This window comes from Erpetoichthys calabaricus, chromosome 8 (genome assembly GCF_900747795.2).
Source record: "Erpetoichthys calabaricus chromosome 8, fErpCal1.3, whole genome shotgun sequence".
Taxonomy (NCBI): domain Eukaryota; kingdom Metazoa; phylum Chordata; class Cladistia; order Polypteriformes; family Polypteridae; genus Erpetoichthys; species Erpetoichthys calabaricus.
In genome coordinates this window covers 71,748,616-71,771,550 of record NC_041401.2, presented here as the reverse complement: position 1 = coordinate 71,771,550, position 22,935 = coordinate 71,748,616, and the positions used below count along the sequence as shown (strand labels likewise).

Sequence of the window (22,935 nt, the reverse complement as noted above, 5' to 3'; positions counted from 1 at the left end):
TGTCACAATGGGGAAATGCCTTTTCCTAAAGAGGAAAAGTTTAAACTGCCTCTGAACTAGTTGTAAGTATGGGGGCTACTCTACTTGGAGACTTGCATAACTTTTATTTGATGGTGTGGAATTTGTTGCATTTTGTTTTTGTCACTTTGTGTACTTTCTGCTTAAAAAGTGAAATACAAATAAATTGTCTTTTTTATGATGTTGTTGGTGATGGATGTGACATTTAACACAAACCAGACCTGCGATTTCATAGATTCATAATTTATGCGTATGTTACAGAGGTCCCATACCACAGGTTTTGTTAGCAAATTAAGTGCCTGCTTTGAGTAGGCTGACCAGACGTCCCGTGTTTATGCATCATGTCCTCGATTTTAACAAAATGTTCTATTTGTAGCAGGACAAAATGGTTAATTTTTTTAGAGTTAATCAGAACTTTATTTTACCTGTTTATACTGCAGCATGATGGATTTATGTGTTGTCTTCTAGAATTGAATTATCTTTGCAGTATCTACCTAAATCAACCAACATGGATATTATTTTTGTATTTGAGCATGTGTGATGTATAAGGTTTGCCATTTCTGTTGTGGTAAGATTTACTGTTTAAGTGGGCTCATATTAACTTCCATGCAGTTTAAAGAACTGGCTGTTCCATGGAAAAATTTATGCAGAGTCTTACATTTTAAACAAACTGACAACATTTATTTCTATAACACATTTTCATTCAAGGAATGCAGCTCAAAGTGCTTTACAAGATGTCATAGAGAACATAACAAGAAAAGAAACACAAATAAGATTAGGTTGACTATTCTCCCCATTACATGGATCACAAGTACTGGATAAAATAATTTTACAAAATTAGTTACACAGCAGCAGCTGTTGCAGGGTGGTTGTGATGGCACATAAACTAATGTGGCATTTCTGACTCAAAGCCTCTTTATTTGCAGTGACTGATGCCTTGAGATTTGTTTCCAGGGCTCAGTGACATTAGCTATTCATAAGCAGTGGCAATATGTGTTATTAAATTTTACTGTAGCAATTGCTAACATAGGTGACAAAATGAGCAGGTCAGCTGCTATGAGATGATACATAGTAAAGAATAAAGTTCTGCCACCGTATATAATGGGGCATTCTGCTATACAATGCCTGACTTACACCAGTTTCTTCTGGAATAATTTGAAATGGCTGTGCTGCTAATCTATTTTTTATTCCTCATCTGGCTTTCTGTGATATCTCTGTTAATCTGCCAGTCTGTAAAGGTTGAAGTTTAGAAGCAGTAGCAATATACATAATTCAATGTATAGTAAAGTAATTTAATGTATAGTATATACTGTATATACTATAATTAAAAATCACGATGGTTTAATAGGTGTGAATATATTTATATAAATCAGATTGAACAATTTTACTTCCATAAATTTTATATAGTTGTCTTGGATATACAGTATACTGTAAAGTCTCCCTGCTGTTTTTAGAATGAAGAGTCATATCCTAGTTTGTGGTTAGGAAGAGTAAGTTCAGCATGTGCTGCTTTATTTACTTTGAGAACTCTCAGGGGTGATGCTGGATGAGCGTGTTTTACTGTGTCTGCCAATGGGAATGTTTCTTTATAAGGGGTGCAATATAAATTTATGTTGGGTTTTTAAATTCTATGTTTTTTCATTTTTTCTTTTATGTGGTCATTTTATATAGCTTGCTGTCTTTCGCTCCAGCTCAGCTCTTCATGCTTTCTGTTATATACCAATGATTCACTTATCTGAACAGACTGTAGACCACAAGGCTAATGCGATGCCCTTAGGGCTGGTTTGTTTCGAAAGAAGTACAGAGATAATTTTGACATCTGAATAGTGCTCTGTATTTCATATGCCCGTAATCCTCCCCTTCATTATTCTGCAGCAGTTTAAGGGTCAAAATCAGAAACAGATAATAGCACTGTAAATTTTATGTTTGATTTAGAGTTTTGATGTTGTGAGGGTGTTTATAAGGACTTGATGGGGCTTTTGAAAACCACAGGATTTACAGTATGTCAGTTTTGTTTTGTTTTGCCTTTTTTTAACAACAACAACAACAACATTTATTTATATAGCACATTTTCATACAAAAAGTAGCTCAAAGTGCTTTACATAATGAAGAAAAGAAGAATAAAAGACAAAAAAGAAATTAAAATAAGACAACCTTAGTTAACATAATAAGGAGTAAGGTCCGATGGCCAGGGTGGACAGAAAAAACAAAAAAAAACTCCAGAAAGCTGGAGAAAAAAATAAAATCTGTAGGGGTTCCAGGCCACGAGACCGCCCAGTCCCCTTTGGGCATTCTACCTAACATAAATGAAATAGTCCTCTTTGTAGTTAGGGTTCTCACGGAGTCACTTGATGCTGATGGTTATACAGACTTCTGGCTTTTAATCCATCCATCATTGTTGGAACATCATGGTGCTTTGGGTAGATGGTGGTGGCACAATAGGACACCGGAAAAGGAAACAGAAGAGAGAGTAGGGGTTAGTACAAATTTTGAATGAATAGTTATTATAATGAATTGAATATACAGAGTATCAGGATTAAATTACAGTGAAGTTATGAGAAGGCCATGTTAAAGTAATGTGTTTTCAGTAGTTTTTTAAAGTGCTCCACTGTATTAGCCTGGCGAATTCCTACTGGCAGGCTATTCCAGATTTTAGGTGCATAACAGCAGAAGGCCGCCTCACCACTTCTTTTAAGTTTTGCTCTTGGAATTCTAAGGAGACACTCAGTTGAGGATCTGAGGTTGCGATTTGGAATATAAGGTGTCAGACATTCCGATATATAAGACGGGGCGAGATTATTTAAAGCTTTATAAACCATAAGCAGAATTTTAAAGTCAATTCTGAATGACACAGGTAACCAGTGTAGTGACATCAAAACTGGAGAAATGTGTTCGGATTTTCTTTTCCTGGTAAGGATTCTAGCAGCTGCATTCTGCACTAACTGCAAACGATTGATGTCTTTTTTGGGGGAGTCCTGAGAGGAGTGCATTACAGTAATCTAGCCGACTAAAGACAAACGCATGAACTAATTTCTCTGCATCTTTCGATGATATAAGAGGTCTAACTTTTGCTATGTTCCTTAGGTGAAAAAATGCTGTCCTAGTGATTTTATTAATATGCGATTTAAAATTCAGATTACAATCAACGGTTACCCCTAAGCTTTTTACCTCCGATTTGACTTTTAATCCTAATGCATCCAGTTTATTTCTAATAGCCTCATTGTATCCATTATTGCCAATCACTAAGATTTCGGTTTTTTCTTTATTTAATTTGAGAAAGTTACTATTCATCCATTCTGAGATACAGGTTAGACATTGTGTTAGCGAATCAAGAGATTTGGGGTCATCAGGTGCTATTGATAAATACAGCTGTGTGTCATCAGCATAGCTGTGGTAGCTCACGTTATGTCCCGAGATAATCTGACCTAATGGAAGCATGTAGATGGAGAAGAGCAGCGGACCCAGGATAGAGCCTTGTGGAACACCATATAGAATATCATGTGTCTTTGAGTTATAATTACCACAACTAACAAAGAATTTTCTCCCTGCCAGGTAGGATTCAAACCAGTTTAAGACACTGCCAGAGAGGCCCACCCATTAAAAGCTAGCAACACAAGCCCCCAACTTTTAAAAATCTTCAGAGGGTTTGAATATAGGTGTAACATTTCCCATATGCAATCAAAGTGCTTATGAAGGAAATATTATACTCTGCTTATAACCTTGAATTTGCTTCCTTCGAGCCATAGAATGTGTGTGTTTGAGAGAGAATGAGAGAGAGGGGTCGCAACTCCATTACTGTGACATTAAAGTAGAGAGAGGTTACATTTCATATACCACATGTTTGTATCCTGTATGCCTTTATGATGTACAGTAAATTACTGACATCTTTCCTTGCTTCACTGGATTGTTCTGTAGTCTCTGTAGATAATGTATAGCTATTAGTTGCCTTTGTTTTTTGCTATATACAGAATAGTCGTTTTGAGCTGTTAATTCAGTGGTGATGTGTTCAAACTGAAATAATTATTTCAGTAGCTCAAGGGTTCTTAATATGCTGTGAACCCTTTGAAGCTCAGTATTTTTCAGTTCCAAGGTATTTCTTTACAAACATGGCATTCAGGCATTTTGCAAAGTGGAATTGTGTTCTAAGCATACACATTTTCTATAAATTTAAAATAATATCTTGCCCTCACTGGCGCTTTACAAGGGAGGCTAATGGGTCATGATGGGCACTATAGAAAAATAAACTGAAGTGAACTGCTACTCATAGCTGAAAAGATGATTTCTTTTACTTTAAGGTTCAGTTCAAGTTAAATCAGTTTCTGTTTACAAAGAAAATCCCAAAATAGAGTTACTCAAGCATGTGTTACATTTTAACAGTTTTTTTTGTCTTGCGCTCCATTTTCATGTTGTCCTCAAACTGGTGCCATATTAATTTCCTAATCAAGTTTTACAAATGCACAGTAGTACATTCCTCCACATGCCCCATTAAATATGATGCATAGATATTTGTAAATCCAGCATGTATACATTTAACACATGATGCCTTTTTCTAGTGCCGCCAGAATTTATTTCAAGCGTGTAAGTCAAGTATTTGGGAAATGACCTCAAACATACTTTAGATTGAACAAGTAAACTGAACATAGTCATCACTGGCTGTCTTTACAGTTTTGTTTGATTTTTTTTTTCTTTTCCTTTTTTAAGTAAGCATTTGAATATTGAAGAGGCGCATTAAAAACATATGTAATATATAGATATTGTTTCAAACCAGATGGGACTACTAAGAACTCATGGAATAAGTATGAGTAAATGAGCTAATTACTAAGAATATATCAAAAGTAAACAAACAGTTCCTCTATGTGATAAATCAGAACTTAACTTGTCAGCGCTGCTGCCTTGCAGTAGGGAGATTGTGTATTCGTGTCCTACATCCTCCCAGCGTGGAAGTGCTTTGATTAGTGAGAAAAGCACTATATACATGTTAAGAATTATTAATATTAATAAAATGGTGGATGTATATATAACTGATAAAAAGGGTGAGGAAGGAAGTGCCACTTACTATCCTGTTCTCCTGATTATTAGTAAGTCACTGTAGTAAAACCTATTAAAACATAACATGTTAAAAATACCTGCAAATTTAAGCAAAACTTTAGTTTAATACAGAAAGCTTAATAATGCAGTATGGCAGGAAATCCCAGTGAAGACTGAGCTGTGCAGGCAGCATTTGTTGTAGCATTAGGTTAAGTTTAGGTAGACTTTATAGAACAGGACATGTACGTAATATTTCTTATAAAGTACAATTGCACTTGAAAGATCAGCAAGCTAAATAATCACAAATGTTAAACTTATATTCAAGATTGTAATGTGTGTGGGTGGCACAGTGGTAGTGCTGCTGCCTCACAGTAAAACAACCAGAAAATAACATAATTACTTGCATTCTTACACATCTTATTACATGTTTGCTTAATTGTGTTCTCAATTAATGTGGACCTTTCTTTGCTGAAGTCTTATATAATGTAGTCATGAAAGTTTAAAAGAGAAGGTGAAAAATCACAACGATGTTTTATTGCTTTTATTATTATTTACCATGTAATCACATGAACTGTACTACTGATAATCAATTATATTTTTTGAATATGCACAAATTTGACAAATTCATAATACAGCATTTACCTACCTAATTGAAAATATATCTTTATTTTTCATTTCTAAGTATTGCTCTTAGATTGTCTATCAAATAATTGTCACATCGTTACACTGAAATTCTGAAAGAGAAACCTGTATTTACATAGTCCGTCATTTGTGTTCCTGGAAGCATTTAACTGGCATTTTTTGGTTCCTTTCCTTTGCTGTAAGCCACAACTCCTCAATTCTTGACAGTTTACTGCTGACGTGGCTTGCCTTTTAGTTAGAGAGATGAACACTGTATAAGGCCATTGTGGATTTAATTAAAAGCAGCAATGGGTCCGGAAGTTGTTTTAGATTTGATGCTTGTTTTTGTGGTAATGTCAGGAGTTCAGGTTTTGTTGGAGGGGATGCCAGTTTGTGAAACGTCACTGCTAAAGGTTTTAGACATATGGTATTGTGCATAGTGTTTGCATGTTCATTACATACAGTACAGCACTTTAAAAGTGACAGATTCTTGTTCCTTCTAGTCACTGGGAAAAGTTGTAGCCGTTAATTGCGGCCATGATACAGTGCCGAGGTATCTCTCTGAATTGCCCTGTTGTTGCTTTGAATGACAAGGCTGTTGTACCGTGTTAGCCATTATGAATGTAGTGAAAAGTCAAGGAAAATGACACCTTTTATTGGCTAACTAAAAAGATTAGAACCTACTGAAGCAAATTTACATTTGTTTGTAAGCAAGATCAGATTTGTTTTCTTTGTTTGGTTGGCCTCTGGTATTTGTTTTCTGTCTTAGCTGTTAAGATATTTTAATGTGTTTTTTTCCTTCACTAGTCCCCATGATATTCAAGCTCCCAAATGCTACTTTATTCAATAGTAGCAAGTTAGCTTTTGAAACCATTCTTCCCTCATTGCCTTGGAGAGCTTCTAGGAAGCATTCCAGATGCTAGAATTCATTTATTTTCTGTATGCAATAAAGCCTCCTTCCTCCAAAGAAATGTTTTTTATTGTCTGAACTGTTAACGAAAAAAGGCCTTTAGGTGAATAATACTTTGAGATTTTTATATATATATATATATATATATATATATATATATATATATATATATATATATATATATACTATTTTATATATATATATATATATATATATATATATATATATATATATATATATATATATACTGTATTATATATATATAATACACACACACAGTATATATAATTCTCAAGACTGCATTACACTTGATCAAATTATATGCTGTGTTAGTGGTTTCCTACAATAAGCATCACGCAGCTGTCACATATAGTGTCACGCTTGCACTGCTCTAAATATGCAGTTCAAAGGACAGACTACTCCGTTAGGTGTGAAACTGTAAGTTATAGCTGAAAGTGTTCTTTTTTGATTTTTTTTTCTTTTCTTCAAAGAGTTGGCTTTTGATGTAATTCGGAATATCATGGAAGGGACAATGATAGAAAATTTTTCATAAGTTTTAGAATTAAAGAGTACTAGCCAACCCGCGCCGCATAATTATGTATTGATGGGTGAACACTTCCTGAACGGCACAGTTGTCCAAATGGGGTGGGTTTGTGGATACCACTGTGAGTGAATGAAAAGATAGACCTCTGGAGAGAGCAACATATAATTGTCCGTGACTGAAAGCGGGATCGTCTGTGACGAATAAGGCCACGCTGGTGAAAGTTACTTCGTCGGTAGGGATAAGTGTCAGTACTTGTAGATTAAGGTGTAGTGAGTCTTCATTGTTGACGCTTAATATAGCTTGCGTACTGAAATGTTCCGGAGTCACAGTTGAGAAACACTTTGTTAATGTCTTTTAAGCACAGGGGAAAAAATGAACCTGTGAAACATGCGTAATGTAATAAGCCACCAAGTAAAGTAACATTGCAACAATGCTATCTACGACCCGATCTCTGTAAACAGAAATGAAAACAAAATCGAGCCTGGTGTATTCTTTAACTGCCTTGTGGCGCTGTAGTAGTGCTGCTGCTTTGCAGTAAGGAGGCTGTGGAAGATTGTGGTTTCACTTCCCGGTTCTTCCCTGTGTGGATAGCGCTTTGAATACTGAGAACACCGCTATATCAATGTAACGAAGTATTAACAGGAAATTGTCTTCGTGTAATAGTAAAAGGCAAATTATCCACGACAAACAAACTGTTTTACACGCTGCATAATCACGCCGCTTTTTAAATGTTTTTTTAAGCAGAGGGAAAAAAATGAACATTTGCAAAATCTGTAACGCTGCTTTCAGTAAGTACAATGCACACGCATTTAATTTGTCGGCCACTTTTTGCCAGCCGGCTTTTCTGGTTTGGGCTGCTTTTGCAGTGTTACCGCTTGTGCATATTAAATCTTGAAATCCTTCGAGTAACTAATTAACTAACTAACACCAACCCACCCACACACACACAGCTTGTGTGAAAAAAATGCGCCCGTACTTTCATAATTTTGTTGCAGCCTATAGTGGAGTCAGGCACAGAGAAGGTCAGCTGCTGAGAGAGCGTCTCGACTGTTGCAGGGCCTGCATCGGTGAAGCAGGTGAGACACTAATGAAACAGAGGCACAGGGCTTATTGGTTTTTAAAGACTGCTTCCTTCATTGTGTTTTAACCTCAGTTTTAAAGGATTGTTTTAAGGATCCCATGGGATACCCCTCGCAAACTGTTTTAGACGCTGCATTCAGCAATTCACATCCGCGACAAACATGCCTCTTCTTACATGGTCCTGCCGCGTCCACCCTCGTTCTCAAAGCATACACACCGCCTGGTCATGTGCCCGCTCGCAAGAGCAACTCACGGAGACCCGGCCACCAACTCTAAGACCATGGCGTGTAAAACAGTTTGCGATGGTGGTGTGTGCGTCATAACCGAAAAGAATAATGAAAAGTCAACGTGGCTCAGAGGTGCATGTGGACTCCTAGCACAGACGAAAGCGACTTACGGGGTGGTCGGTGAGTTGTTGCGTCCGGGCACATGAACAGGCAGTGGGAATGCCTAGAGAGCGAGGGTGGACGCGGGCCGGGGAATAAGGAGAGTTGGTGGGCGGGGAAACGTTTTCTGTGTTCCTGCAGGACCATCTAAGAAGACGCATGTTTGTCGTGGATGCGGTGGACGCGGGCCAGGGAATAAAGAGTGTTGGTGGGCGGGGAAACGTTTTCCGTGTTCCTGCAGGACCATCTAAGAAGACGCATGTTTGTCGCGGATGCAAATTGCTGTATGTAGCATGTAAAACAGTTTGCGATGTTGTACGCGGTCGTGCATCGTAACCGAAAAGTCAACGTGGCTCAGACATGCACGTGGATTGTAGCACAGACAAACAGAAATGACGGCGTGTTTTCCAAGGCGTCGCATCCGAGTTGGTGGGCGTGGCTTTGCAAGTTTTCTTCGTATCCAATGGTCTTAGAGTTGGTGGGCGTGGCTCCTTCCTGTGTGCTTTCATGCGTGTCTTGCCCGCTCTGGCGGCGGCTTAGAGAATTATATAGATTTCTAAAAATGCACTACCTTTTTCTGGCCTCTTATTATATCTTTGTCTTTAGGTCTATATGTTAGCATGAAGATTTCTGTCTTCTTAGTAATGAAGTGGGAATTATAGATTTAGGTTTTTAAGATTTGTTTAGTTAAATATTCATAGTCTACAAAGCACTAGTTCAAAGGAAATATTTTAATAATGCATCTCCAATATTGGACAGAAGGATATATAGAAACAGCCGACTTGTGATCATAGTCCTTAAGGTTTCTACCTCATATATGCACTTTAAATGGCTTTCAAGGGAGACATGACTGAAATCCCATTAGAAGACTTCTAGAGGGTGGCTGCTTTTGTAAATCCCACTCAAACAACAAAAATAACACACCTTAAAAAAAGTTGAAGAGATCTTGAGGTCTGCCTGATAGCTTTGAATTTTTTGAAACATTAGCTACTCGATATCTAAAGGACACAGGACCAATAATAATGTTTTGTGCGCAATTTGTTTATCTACCAGGGACCAGTAGTGAGAATCTTTTACAAAGTTAACAGTTATAGTCAATATTAAATAATTAATTCACTGCATGAGCTTCTGACAGCATTCTCTTCTTTAATATTAGAAATCTGTGTTTTTCATGGTGATATTCTGTTTAAGTAAGTAATGTGGCATTAAAGTTGGAATAGAATTTTCAATGATAGAATGTGAAATATCTTATGCATGACTAATTCAGACATATAGTATATATTTTGCAAGATAATATCAAGGATTTTCTTTGAAGGAAAAGAAAAGCTTTGGTTGTTTGGTTGAAGCAGTCCATTTAATGTACATCTAACTTTCTGTACAGAAAAACATTTTCTGACCGCATAAATGAAGTACTTACTTAGAAGTCAACTAAAAACACATTCTGTCTTTCCGGGATCAAGCTGTTTGCAAAGTTTATCAAAAATCAGCAACAGAATTTTTGTTGTTACAAGTTTTACATTTAGTTCTTCAGTTTTGAGATATAGTGGATGGGCACATTAAATACTGATTTGTTGCAAAGCCGTGATAATGCACATTGCAGCACAATACAACAGAACTGTCAAATCAAGTAGTGTTTTGAAGGTCCATAAAGTCTTTTTATCTAGGTAATATATTCCGTGTGTCTGCAGAAGAATAATAGGATGTATGTGTCTTATTGTAATTTTATGTTATGTACTTAGTATTTTTTTATTTGATTTGATATACTTTGTTAATCCCCAAGTTCAAATTGTCTTTTCGGATGACCTTTTAGGGGTTAGAGTGCAGGGTCGGCTATTGTACAGCCACCCTGGAGCAATGGGCTCAGTGGAGTAGGATCTCTTTGGCAGTAACAGGATTTGCACTGGCAATGGAATGAATCTTAGCATTTTAAAAATATTTAGGTTCAGCTGTACTTAACCTTATTAATGTTCAGTGTTGTCAACCGAGAGGAATGCACAAGTCCAAATGAATAGTTGGGGTGGCAACCAAGTCACCCCATTTATTGAAATAATAGGGACAAGCAAAGTAATAAGCACATGGTGGCGCAAAACAGTACAAAAAGTGGTTTCTGCCATTGGCTATAGCAGAGGCTCTGAAGAGCAGTCAGGCTTCAGGTTGGAGTGGGTTACTTGTCCCCAAATGAGACACCTCCTTCCAGTAGTGCACTGCTCTTATAGTCCTTGAACAGGAAAGGGTGGGGTCACCTGCCCTCATTGTTGTTTCTTTGGAGCTGTGAATGAAAAAAGAAAAGATAGTGACTGGGCCCCCTTGTGTCCCAAGGTGGTAGTGCTTACTAGCAACGACCCTCTTTTGCGCATGCCTGACTACAGCCTTTATGCTGTACATTACTTTCTACCTCACTTCTGTGGTTCAGACACGCAGGTAATCCTATTAGCTTTTTTTAACAAAGCAAGGATGTAATAGTAAAGTCCTTTTCCCTGCTTTAGAAATGTTTTAAATGTTGTTCTCAATAGTAATGTCACCAATGCTTGAGGGGAGAACATTAAACAAATTTCAACTACCTCAAGGTAATTTCTTTATAACAGATGATCATCAGACCCACATTTTGCACCTCATATCTGTCAGTCTGCTGTAGAAGTCACCACTCTCAAGTACAGAGCTCATATATTTTTTGTATCATCTTTACAGCAGATCTTAGCTGAAAAAGTGGTGACATTCATAGCTAGCACTGGTCACAAGGACTCTCCAACAGGTCATATTTCTTGTAATAATTGTATATAATTGACAATATCCAAAGCACAAATGTACACAGTCATTTCCCTGTATCATTTTGGCAATGTATTATTGTAAAGTTTCTTGCTAGCAACTACAGGATGTCTAGTTTGCTTTTTATTAATCACATTCCTGGGATTTCAGCACTGTTTCTGCTAAGAATTTTAATCAGGGAATGTAGCCTTATGACGTAAATGTTGAATGTTAAAGGAAAAGGCTGGCAGTGCAATTTATAATTGTGCAACACAAAATAAGTCACTCAAGCAGTCAGCAGTCCAACTGTAGGAAAAGAATATGCTCTGCTTCACTATAAACTGTGAATGCTTCAGTGGCCTAGTTTGTGTCTCTCTAATGTAAGTTCTATCAGCATTTGAAAGTTTTGACCTACAATGCCAAAATTTTAGTGAAGCACTGTTTGAGCTTTAAAGACAACCATAAGACATCTAAAGTATTTTAGTACTATTCGATAGGTATTTTTTCTATGTACTTAGCGTTGGCTGAGTGACGAGAAGTTTCAGGAACATAAAGCCAGTATCGAGACAGAGTGGATAAGTTTTTGTTTAACATGTGGAATGTGTGTTGTATTTAACAAAATAGACTTTACCAGTATGAACAAAAAAATCAAGGGTTTATTTATGTTGACTTTTTTGTTGTGGGTACCGAGGGAAAGCAAACTTTTCTTTATTGTGTATTGCAGCTTTTTGTGTGGTGTAGAAAAGTTTGAACAACAACAAGCCTGTACTCCAAGGAGCATGTAAAGCCATTTTGAATAAAAATGATTTTTGTTCGCTTTGCTTTCATCTTGTATGGCTTCACTGTACATTGTACTCCTTGCCTTTTGTTGTCACAGATGATTTGGCTCCCTCATGTAGCGTGTTAACATCTGGGTACAGTTTAGGGGTCAAAGTTTAAACTGAAATTAGCATCTGGAAGAAATTTAAATCTGTAGCTCACTCTCTCTAGCCGTCTGTTTGTTACGTATCTTCTTTTTCTTTGTTCTGATTCTCTCTAGTAAACTCTTCTCAAGAGTTTAGTCCCATGTTTGTTGTTTCCCCTCCTTTTAGTTTCTCTTGCCCCCATGAGCCTCTTTCCTTAATACCATTTCTCCCACACTGCTTCATTTAACAGTAGTTCTGCCTGCCAGTCAGTATATTTTTGCTTCTCATTTCTCCTGCAATTCTCTCTCCACCAGCTTCACCATCTTTTCTCTTCATTACCCCCTCCTACTCCCCTCACTCCCTCTGAGACTGCACTTTGCAGCTCTTTTTATCTGCACATGCAGCATGTTTGGAGCAGGCACTCTGAATCCCTTTGTAGTTTTTTGCCTTTCCTCGCCAGCTCGACAGAAGCACACTGGGAGGCGTGTGCCTAAGCAGATTCCATCCCTATTGGCTCAGTTTAGAGGACTCTACCAGGCTGTTTGCTGAATGTGTGTGTGTATAACGTGTTCAGAATCACATTGGATGCCAAAAGACAGATGCTGGCAATTTTCTGTGGAATAATTGGGAAATACTTGAAGCAGCTTGAAGGATCTGGTATGAAATGAAAACAGTGCAACACTTCTGATTGTTAATCTGAAATCCTTTTTGAGATAGCTGAATTTGGAATTAAAATAGTGGCTAACGTCTAATTATGAAAGTTTACTTGTACAGTTAGTCAGAAAGCTTTTGTTTTTTCCATTTTTTCATTTTTAGAGGATTATTTTTTTTTTCTTTTGTCTGCGTTTATGGATTTTGAACACTGAACACTTGGTTTCTTTTTCCTTCTTTGTGGAATTTGCTATTAAAAATTCCTACATAATTCCTCAATAACGTGTTCTTCTTCTGTGCTGCATACTGCTAGCATGACGGATGTTTTAGTTTCTGACTGTAACTTGCAGTCTGTCTGTGACCGACTGGATCATTGCTGTCTGGAAAACAACCTTGAAGATGCAGAAGCAAAGCGGCATTCTAACACCGGAGCCAGACTATGGGGCAGAGTACGGAATAAACTTCTACGACAAAAGGTTCTTTGCACTTGAAAATACTATGCATTCTTGAGATAGTGCTAGATAAAACCACAGATAAGTCTTTGGGATTCAGTGTTTCAAGTCCTGCCTTGTTCATTAGGGACCAGGGAAGAAAATCTAATCTCCACATTTCACTGCATGACAGTGTGCATTGAGCAAGTCCTATCCAGATTTTTTTTAACTTCATTTTTTAAATATAATGAGCAATATAATGAGCTATTTGTGACTTTTAGCATGAGCACAACCGTGTATTTAATGCAGGTGTTCAATATGTTTTATGTTTATTGGAATACAAATTAGAAGACAGCAGCAGCATAGATAAAACATGGAATAAAAGATGGAATAAAACAATTCCAAGACTCAGCTGTCTTTCAGATGGTGAAAGTGCAAGGTTAGAAATTAAACAGTCCCGCATAGATCATTATAAATCTGAAAGTAGTCAAAATACTTTGCTTTCTGTATCTCTGACTCCACATATGATTGTTGATTAGTATTTCTAATGTAATATTTATACAAGTTTTATGAATATTTCTGAAGTATTATTAAACCTATTCTTGCATACTTATTTGTGTTGTCTGAAGACAGACTTGATTAACTTTTATAGATATACAGTACTAATATAAAAGAAAACCATGCAGTACTTACGTAAACCATGCAGTTTACTTAAGTAAACCTCTAATAATGTCACCTGACACCATAAAACATATATAAAATAACAGAAAATTACTGATCATGAGTAAAACCGTACTTAATTCACTAAATGAACATTTGAGTCTTTTCGTACCCCTGTATGTGACTTGAAAAAAGGATCCAGAATGATGTTATTCTTGCCTGTGTCCTATAATCTGGGTAAATAAGCACAAGTTAAAATTTAAAATAAAAACATACAATTATCATGCATAATGTTGATTTGAACCAAGGATTTTTTAAATATGATGTTTATGGGGATGAGCTGCCATTTTAGGGAAATTTATCTGAGTTTTTTTAATCTGTTTAAAGCAACTCTTATGATTGTGCTTAATATTATTGTTACTACATGTAAAATAAATTACAGTTTTAACAAAATCTGCTTTAGGAACACTTCCTGACTCTGTCGAGATTCTGCCTAATAACAAAATTGTTAGAAATCAGTTTAGAAATCAAGTTAAATTGAGCAGGTTTAGCCAAGTGCTGATTGCATAAAATATTAACACCTCAGCATAGCTGCCATCATTACATACCCTGTATCATTCATTTAGACTTCCAAGGTCTTCTAATACTGACCTTCCTGCGATCTAGCTCTTCCCGCTCTTTTGTTAAATGTTGTTTAGATTTGTGGCTCCAACACTTTTTAACTCTCTATAAGGGTCTTAAATTTATGATGAATGGACTTTAAAATATTATGTCAAAACCATGTTTCCTCAATTGCACTTTAGTTTCCATTTTTTAATGTAATCTTTTGTACATGTGGATGTTGTTGTTCCTGTTGAAAATTCACTTTGCAGGTGATTGGCTCAAATGCCATTCCCCCACAGGCTATGTGAGCCACTTGGCCTCAAGATAGGCACAGGCAAACACCGATCATAGTATCAATATTCTTATCAACCAACGAGATTTATTCAGCATTGTGATGGGATTTTAATTTTTGTATTGCATTTTGTCTGACTACACGCCCTAGGCCAGTTTGTCATGATTTTCTCTCCTAAGAGCACCAGGCTCTCAACAGTTTTCCTCTGGATATTGTGGAGGCTTAACGAGCCTCTTCAGTAGTGCTTGGGAAGTGTGCACAGTACCTCATCACCATTCAATTATGGTGGCCAGTTTTTAAAAAGGTCACAAGAGGGTTTGTTCTACTTACGCTCTTACTAGTTACCCACTTTGGCAAAGTTTATACCAGGCTACTGAAATGGAGACTCTACGTGCTAGTGTTTATTCTGCTCTGGCTTTGGAACAGTGGATTGGTTCTTTGACCTAGCATGGGTACTTGAGTAGTTTTGGGAACTACACTACCTTGTACTAACCTATTTTTATAAACTTTGATAAGGCCTATGTAATTATTCTTCATGTTATCTGCAAGAGTACAGGGTACGAGAACTGTTTTGCCTGGCATTCAGTCTAGGAGTACCTTGGAATTTAACTGTAGGAGGCTGTTGCTGTGGTTAGGGTGGACTGGTATGTTACCACCATAACTGTGACCAGGAAAATCAAATAGAAATTAAAACAACTGTGTTTGTGTATACCATGCGGATTTCATATGGTTTGTTAACTGTTGCTATCATCTGTACTGTACATGCTGTTGATTGCTTTTTTTTAGTTTGACTGTGTGCCTGAACATTAGCAGGCATTTTCCCAGTGACTTATGTATACTTGGTGTCTCATTCACCCATGATGAGACTGGCTTAAAGTAGTTCAAGGTTAGCAGGCATTTTCCCAGTGACTTATTGTGTTATGTATACTTGGTGTCTCATTCACCCATGATGAGACTGGCTTAATGTAGTTCAAAGTCTAAAAGGATATTAGACATAAGCCAGCAACCAGACCTAAATGGGGTGTCAATCATGTCCACATTATCTCTTTTGGGACAATGTAGAGTGACCAGTCAACCTAAAATAAATATTTTTGGGATGTGTAAATAATACCGGAGTGCTCAGAGAAAACCACAGACTGAAGCAGAATGGTAGGGAGAACTACAAACTTTACACATGTTTCTATAAGGATGTATTCAGGGTACATTAAGTGTACATGCCTAACCAAGCTAAAATGACCCATGAAGAGCAGCAATTTTGTATCTGCTTTGACTGCTGTATATATATAGTCACCAAGACACACAGTGACCACAGTCACTAAAGAGAAACATAACTTCTGTGGTCATACAAGAGTTGTACTGAAAGTAATGTCGGGTCATAACTTCTTTACTACCAACACAACACAGTCAACTACATGCATGTGCTAAGTAACTCTTTGTTTACAACATGGCACTATTCAAAATAGTCTCCACCAGTAGTGATTCATTTGCACCACATTTGAGCCCACTTGTCAGATTCCACTTGGAATAACTCATTCAGGCACTCCCTGGTCCAGCATCTGATAACTTCTACTTTGCTTGTATCATTGAAGCACTGTCCCCTAAAGAACCCAATTGACACACATTTTCCTTTATCCAAGGTTGTGGATAATCATTTCAACAGCACTATGACCAAAGTGAAGTTCCTCCACAATTTTTAACCATGTTTTAGTTTTCTTTTGTGACTAATGTCAATGGCCTTCCACTACGTGGTTTGTCTTCAGGCACTAGTTTCACCTTCTTTAAACTTTTTCACCCATCTTCGCACATTACTTTCCTCAATTATTGCCTTAACCACATACATTTCTGAGACTTTCATGGATTTTGGCACAAGTACATCTTTGATTGGTCAAAAACTTGATCACTGCTCTTTGCTTCTGCTTAATAGTAATAGTTCTGCAACCCCTAGAAATATAAAGAGTATGTCATTTATGCAGTAAAAGTCAGTCTATCTGGTGATGTAAAAGCATCACATATGGGTTAATAGTTTCAGAGAAAATGTTTAAACATGCTTTACTTTCAGCACAACTGTCTTACCTTTCACTTAGTATGGAAGCTCATCCACATGTATGAAAGTACTATATAGCATTGGTACTGAGATTATTGGTGGAATTGTAACATATTCTTAACAATAAAAGTGTATGAATTGGATTTTTTTTCCTTTTCCAATACACTGAACAAATTGTATATTCTGTATGGTTTTAGTATTTATTATTCAATATGTAGTTTTTCTCTGTGGCACTTCAGAATGGGTTCCTGCCTGTGCCCAATGCTACCTGGCTAGCTTCTGGCCCACAAAGACCAAATGCAAATTTTCCAAGAGTTACAAGTGAGGAATTTTTTGCATATTGGAAAAGTAGAGTTACAAAACATAGAACATCTGGATTTCTACTCAGTCACCATTGTGCCGTTCGCTGTATTAGTCATTTGTAGCTGTTTTCATGGATGTGTGGGTCAGCCATCATTTCACTTCGCAAACAGACTTGCTGTAGTACAAGGTCTTGGACTGACAAAGGCTATCTCAGCAGAACATTGTGCAAGACAGACATCAAACCTGGATAAGATTCCAGTCCATCACATAATACATTTGTGCATAAAGCGAATGCTCATTCACCTGTGTCCAGTTCAGAGCTTCCAGAGTAATCAGGGAAAAATCAATGTAGGAGAATCGGCAAATTCCACATGAAAAGCATCCCAAACTGTGAAATGAACCCGTGTCCAGGACCTGGGCAGCAGTAAATCTAGTGGCTACGTAAGTTATGTTTAAATAACTTTTATGTTTTACTCCCTGTGCATCAGTGTGGTGGATATTGATATTGCAGAGTATATATTATCAGAGTATAAAATTTAATCACACATTTGTATGTATTTGTATCTAATTTTTATTTGCATAATCAGTGGAATACTGACAGGCTGGAGAAAAAAATTCCAAGATGAATACAAATGTATGTAATAGCACAAGAGATCCCTATGTAAAGGTAAAACACTAAAAACGACTTCCCAGATTAATGCTTGCCTCTTTCCAGTCTTGGACAGCCACAGTCGGAGGAGGTGTTAATTTACTGAAGGTTAAGGATCAGATCTGGGTCAAGTCCCTAGTTGGAAGACAGAGATGGTAATTTGCTTTGCACAGCCTATCTAAGCATGCCAAATTGTAGTGTTTCTGTGTGAGTGACTGACTGTTGGTCTTTGTAAACAATAGCATTAATATGCATGCATTAAAAAACAAAACGAGTTGCAGTTTCATTTACTTTGTGACAGGGAATAGTGAACTGTTGCTGCAGCAGTGAAGGAGCAGTGCGTGTTCGCTTGTGTGATTATATTGCATCCGATTCCTTTGGCATGTTAATGACTATAATTACCAGCTGCTCTAAGCAAAGGCTTTTTTTGTGCAGTTCAGTGCACTAACCTTTAATGTCTTGGGAGGGGTTAGTAATTTAAATTTATGATTTTAACTAGACAGCTTGATTAATTTAGAAGGGAACTGTTTAGGGACATCTTATATTACTTCACAAATATTGCAACTGGAAATAAATAAACACTCAAACCTGTTAGTGTATTTAAGAATTATAGTGAATAGAAACCAGGAAAAAACAGCATTACCTTTCAAGTTTGTGTACTTTGATAAACAAATGAAAATTTAGTACTTTTATTTTATACTGTATGTAAGGGTGTATCTAGTGGTTGTTTATTAGTAAGTATAATAGTGAGAATGGACAGAAATTTCTGAAGAATGTGTTCTGAACAGAAAAGGTAACCATTTGTAAAGTAGAACGCTAATGAAAGATTCCACATAGGCTTAAAATTACTGGGAAATATACATACTGTACACGTATTAGTGTGTATATGTGTGTGTATATATATATATATATATATATATATATATAACAAAGTTTTACTGTCAAATAATGCAAAGAGTACACGACATGTGTTTCGCCCTAATTCTGGTCTCATCAGGCGTACACACTCACTGCATCCCATCTCGGGAATCGAACCTCGGACGTCAACGTCAGAGGCAAAGCCTCTTGCGTTGCGCCACGGCGTGTGGTTCGTTTATTTGACAGTATGTAGATCGGGGTAATTACATTCATGGCATTCGTAGTCTGAATCACAATCTGATTGTATGGGTGGTTACCTACCTACGCTTGTGGTTGGTCTGCAAGTCGGCAAACATCCACCACGGTGCCCTCTTCAGTTGCGGGAAGCAGATCATAGACTGTTGCAAAATTTTACTGTCAAATAATGCAAAGAGTACGCGGGGCACGTGTTTCACCCTAATTCTGGGCTCATCAGGCGTACACACTCACTGCATCCCATCTCGGGAATCGAACCTCAAGCGTCAGAGGCGAAGCCTCTTACATTGCGCCACGGCGTGTGGCTCGTTTATTTGACAGTATGTAGATCGGGGTAATTACATTCATGGCATTCGTAGTCTGAATAACAATCTGATTGTATGGGTGGTTACCTACCAGGTAACGCTTGTGGTGTGTGTGTGTGTATATATATATATATATATATATATATGTGTGTGTGTATATATATATATGTGTGTGTATATACAGGAACATCGCAACGGCGTCAGAAGAAAGGACGCACTATCTTTGATATATGCACATACTAAATCGACAGGACACACATTCAACTGGGACAACGTAAAAGTAAAATTTAAGGCCAGTACAAAAAGTGCCAGAGAGTTGGCCGAGTCTTGGCTATCAGATGAAAACGCCATCAACAGACACTTGGACATAAATCCAGCATATGCCAACTTAAGAAGGACATGTACACAATAATTAAACTATACAACCCCCCCCCCCCCTTGATCATACTGACTTAGTCACCTCCACCCACACCCCCCTCATTCACCGCCACCCCACCCCACAGAATGTGTTGCTATATATTGCCTTTGATTCTTGTAAGTCTAAGCATTATCCTCTGATGAAGACCCCTGATAGGGGTTGAAAGCTCAGGAATAAAACTATTTTATGATACGTGATTCGTTTTTTCTCCCTTCGTGGATCTCCAACTGCAAATATGCAAACCGTATCACAGAGCTTCTCTTCCATATATATATATATATATATATATATATATATATATATATATATATATATATATTTTATGTGTGTGTGTGTGTATATAGTACAACACTAAGGTCTTTGTGTAGAGTCCCTCTATGCAATTAGATTAGTCAGTTTGGCTTTTGTGAAAGGGGTATTACAAGTGTGAGACTCACAAGCAGGAGTAAAAACATACAAGGCACGCTGTGAGTGTTGCCTTCAAAGATGGCTAGCTAACATAAAACCAGAAAGGAGGCAAGAAAGGCACCTCAAAAGTAATTACAGAGTCTTGAGAAGCAGGCTTTATGGGAATGCACTAAAAAACGGAACGCCGGTGAAGAGGCGTGCATACACACACAAATACAGAGGAAGAACACTGAAGATACACGTAGAACAAGAGACAGAACATATTTTTTAATTATTCGATTACCTGTCTTTGACAGGTACCATGGATAGCTGTATTTAATTCATATGGCCATCACAAACACACGCACACACTAGCCATTTTTGGTGTGTGGTTGGGTTATCAGGATAAAAGGAGAAAAAACTGCGCAGACACAAGAAGAACATTGGTATTGACCTGGTACTGGTATTCAAGCCCAGGTTGATGGATCCAAGAGGCAGAAGTACTAAACTTCTGTGACATCCTGTACAAATGCTATAGATGCTCCCATTTATACTTAGCTGTTATAAATGTAAACATTGCACAATTCCATCCATCTTTCAGCAAATGTAAGTAAAGACAAAGAAAGGATGCAAAAGTGTTGTGATTCCAAGTGGGAAAATCAGTTATTTATTGTTGAAGAGCAGACGGTTGACTGTTGTGTGTTAACCACTAGTGCTGAGCTGAATTTGCCTAATCATAACATGAGAGAGTAACAGATTGTGGGTCTCATATAAATGATGTTCTCGTGGATGAAGTCAAATTGGGCTCACCAGTCTATTTCCTATTTAGCAACCTCAGGTTTTCTGAGGAAATTGACAAATCTGTCATAAACCAAAGAAAATAAAGGCTTATATCCCTGATAAATTGTCCATGTTTTCATACACTCCCTCCTCAACAACTGTAAGGTTCTTTGCTTTGGTACTACTTAAAAAACCTTAAATTGACTGCAGTTTGTTCAAACATACTCTGCCACAGAAAACCCAAACTAAAATATTATTCCACATGAATGCTATTCTCTATCAATTGATTACCTATTTCATTCTTCACTTAGTATAAACCTTTCCACATTATATGCTACATCACTTTTTCCTTGAAAATCAAACTCTCATAAACCTTTTTTATGTTTTAACTAATGAATAGGATTTGAGAAGGATAAACAAAAATACAAGTTGGTGCATTTACCAAGAGCACTAATGAAAGTCTCAGTGGTACTTATCAAGAGCCTTAAACTTTACGTTTTGTTAAAGACATTTCATAAAAATCCATAAGATGGACAACTTTATTAATTTCCATATTTGCAATATAAATATTTTAGTTAACTGTGATGTCACATAGCTAAAGCTGTGCCTACAGTTTAAACTGAAGTACACACCTTGCTAATGTGAACATTTTCCTAAATTTGGAAAGTTAGCTGCTGAGGTGATAGTGTTTATTTTTTATAAAGAACTGCCCACAGAAAAGGCCAGCCTAGCAACAGAAGTGTTTCTGAACAACATAGCAGAAAATAGTTTTCACCACTAGAAAAAAAGAAGTGTTTTGTGCAGTCTGGAAACGATCTGGAAAGGTCTGAAAATGTAATTATTAGCAGTGCCAGAATTGTTACTTATTATGAAGGGGAATTTTTGATGAAGTGGCCAGGTTTTGAAGTACTGAATGTCAGACATCTGTTTGTTCCTGTAGATTTCTGCACTGCTTTTATGAGCAGATTCAAGCTACTGTGTATTCGTTGTTTCATACCTTTTGTTTTAATTTTTTTAGTTTTACCAGACTGTTGACTGTTGTTCTAGCGTTATATGTAAACCAAAGGAGTTCCAAACATTTAGTTTCAGGCACTGCTTTTTTTTAGATCACATAATTTGCTATTGTTTGGAGGGATTTTATATATTTCTTAACCAGTAAAAACATCTTATTAGGGTCAGGCCGCCTCACCTTATCTGAGAGAAACAAGTCTGAAAACAAAACTTCTACTTCAAGTGCTTGTCCTTGCTTTTAAACTCCATATAGCTATTTATACCTGTGTCACAATAAAGATCTGAATTTACTATTTTTAGATTTTGAGTTCTTGATTTATAATGTCCACTTTTGATAAGAATCACTGTGAATGAGATAAGATATGGTCCAAAAATTATTATATGTATTACCTATTTGCAGAGACTTGTTTGGAGGGGCTCACAAAATGTCCAAACTGGCAGTAAGGACGAAATGAGCTCTCACTCGACTGGCATGTGTGGGTCTCTATGACTGCCTTGCCAAAATGGAGTGCAGTCACTACGGTCGCTCTCCCACAGAGCAGTAATGCTCAGTAAGGGTTTTGTGGTTTCCTTTACACATAATTGCATCGGCATGAATGCTGGGAAGCTGTTACTGAACTGTTGATGGATGGAGATTAAATTTCATACATTTGTGTCTTTTGGGCACCATCATTAACATAATCAAAGTCATGGAGAATACCAGGTTATCAACCACTCTGCAGTCCCCTCAGGGTTTGCTAACGTCCTTAACACAATGCAGATTTAAACAGGGACTGTTGGAGGTTTGTCGTTGTATCCTACTTATGCTTTATAACTAGAGGGTTGTTTGGTTATCTAGGAGCTTATAACATTGGCTGTTTTATATTTCCATAATATTCTTTCAGAAAATATCTGGTAGAAACTAGTAATGGGGACTGCGGAGGAGTGATTGTTATCAGGATGTGTAACAGTGGTATTTAATTTTATGGAAATGTGCTGTAGATAAAGGTAAAAGACATTTCTCGGACTTATTCTAAGCTGGCTTGCATCCAAAACTATTAAACAACAGACA

At 37.1% G+C, this 22,935-nt stretch overlaps 1 protein-coding gene across 5 annotated transcripts in view; it reads left to right on the top strand.

The window, feature by feature from the left end:
- abr (ABR activator of RhoGEF and GTPase) overlaps positions 1 to 22,935 on the top strand; it is a 374,781-nt gene that overhangs the window by 326,114 nt on the left and 25,732 nt on the right. Inside the window, exon 1 of one of the 5 annotated variants that reach the window (XM_028806778.2) lies at positions 13,087 to 13,364. The exons of the other annotated variants lie outside the window; for them this stretch is intronic. Within the exon in view, the coding sequence (XP_028662611.1) occupies positions 13,203 to 13,364 (162 nt within the window). The 5' untranslated portion in view covers positions 13,087 to 13,202. Of the gene's footprint in view, positions 1 to 13,086; positions 13,365 to 22,935 lie in introns of those variants that run through there. 5 annotated transcript variants of the gene reach the window in all.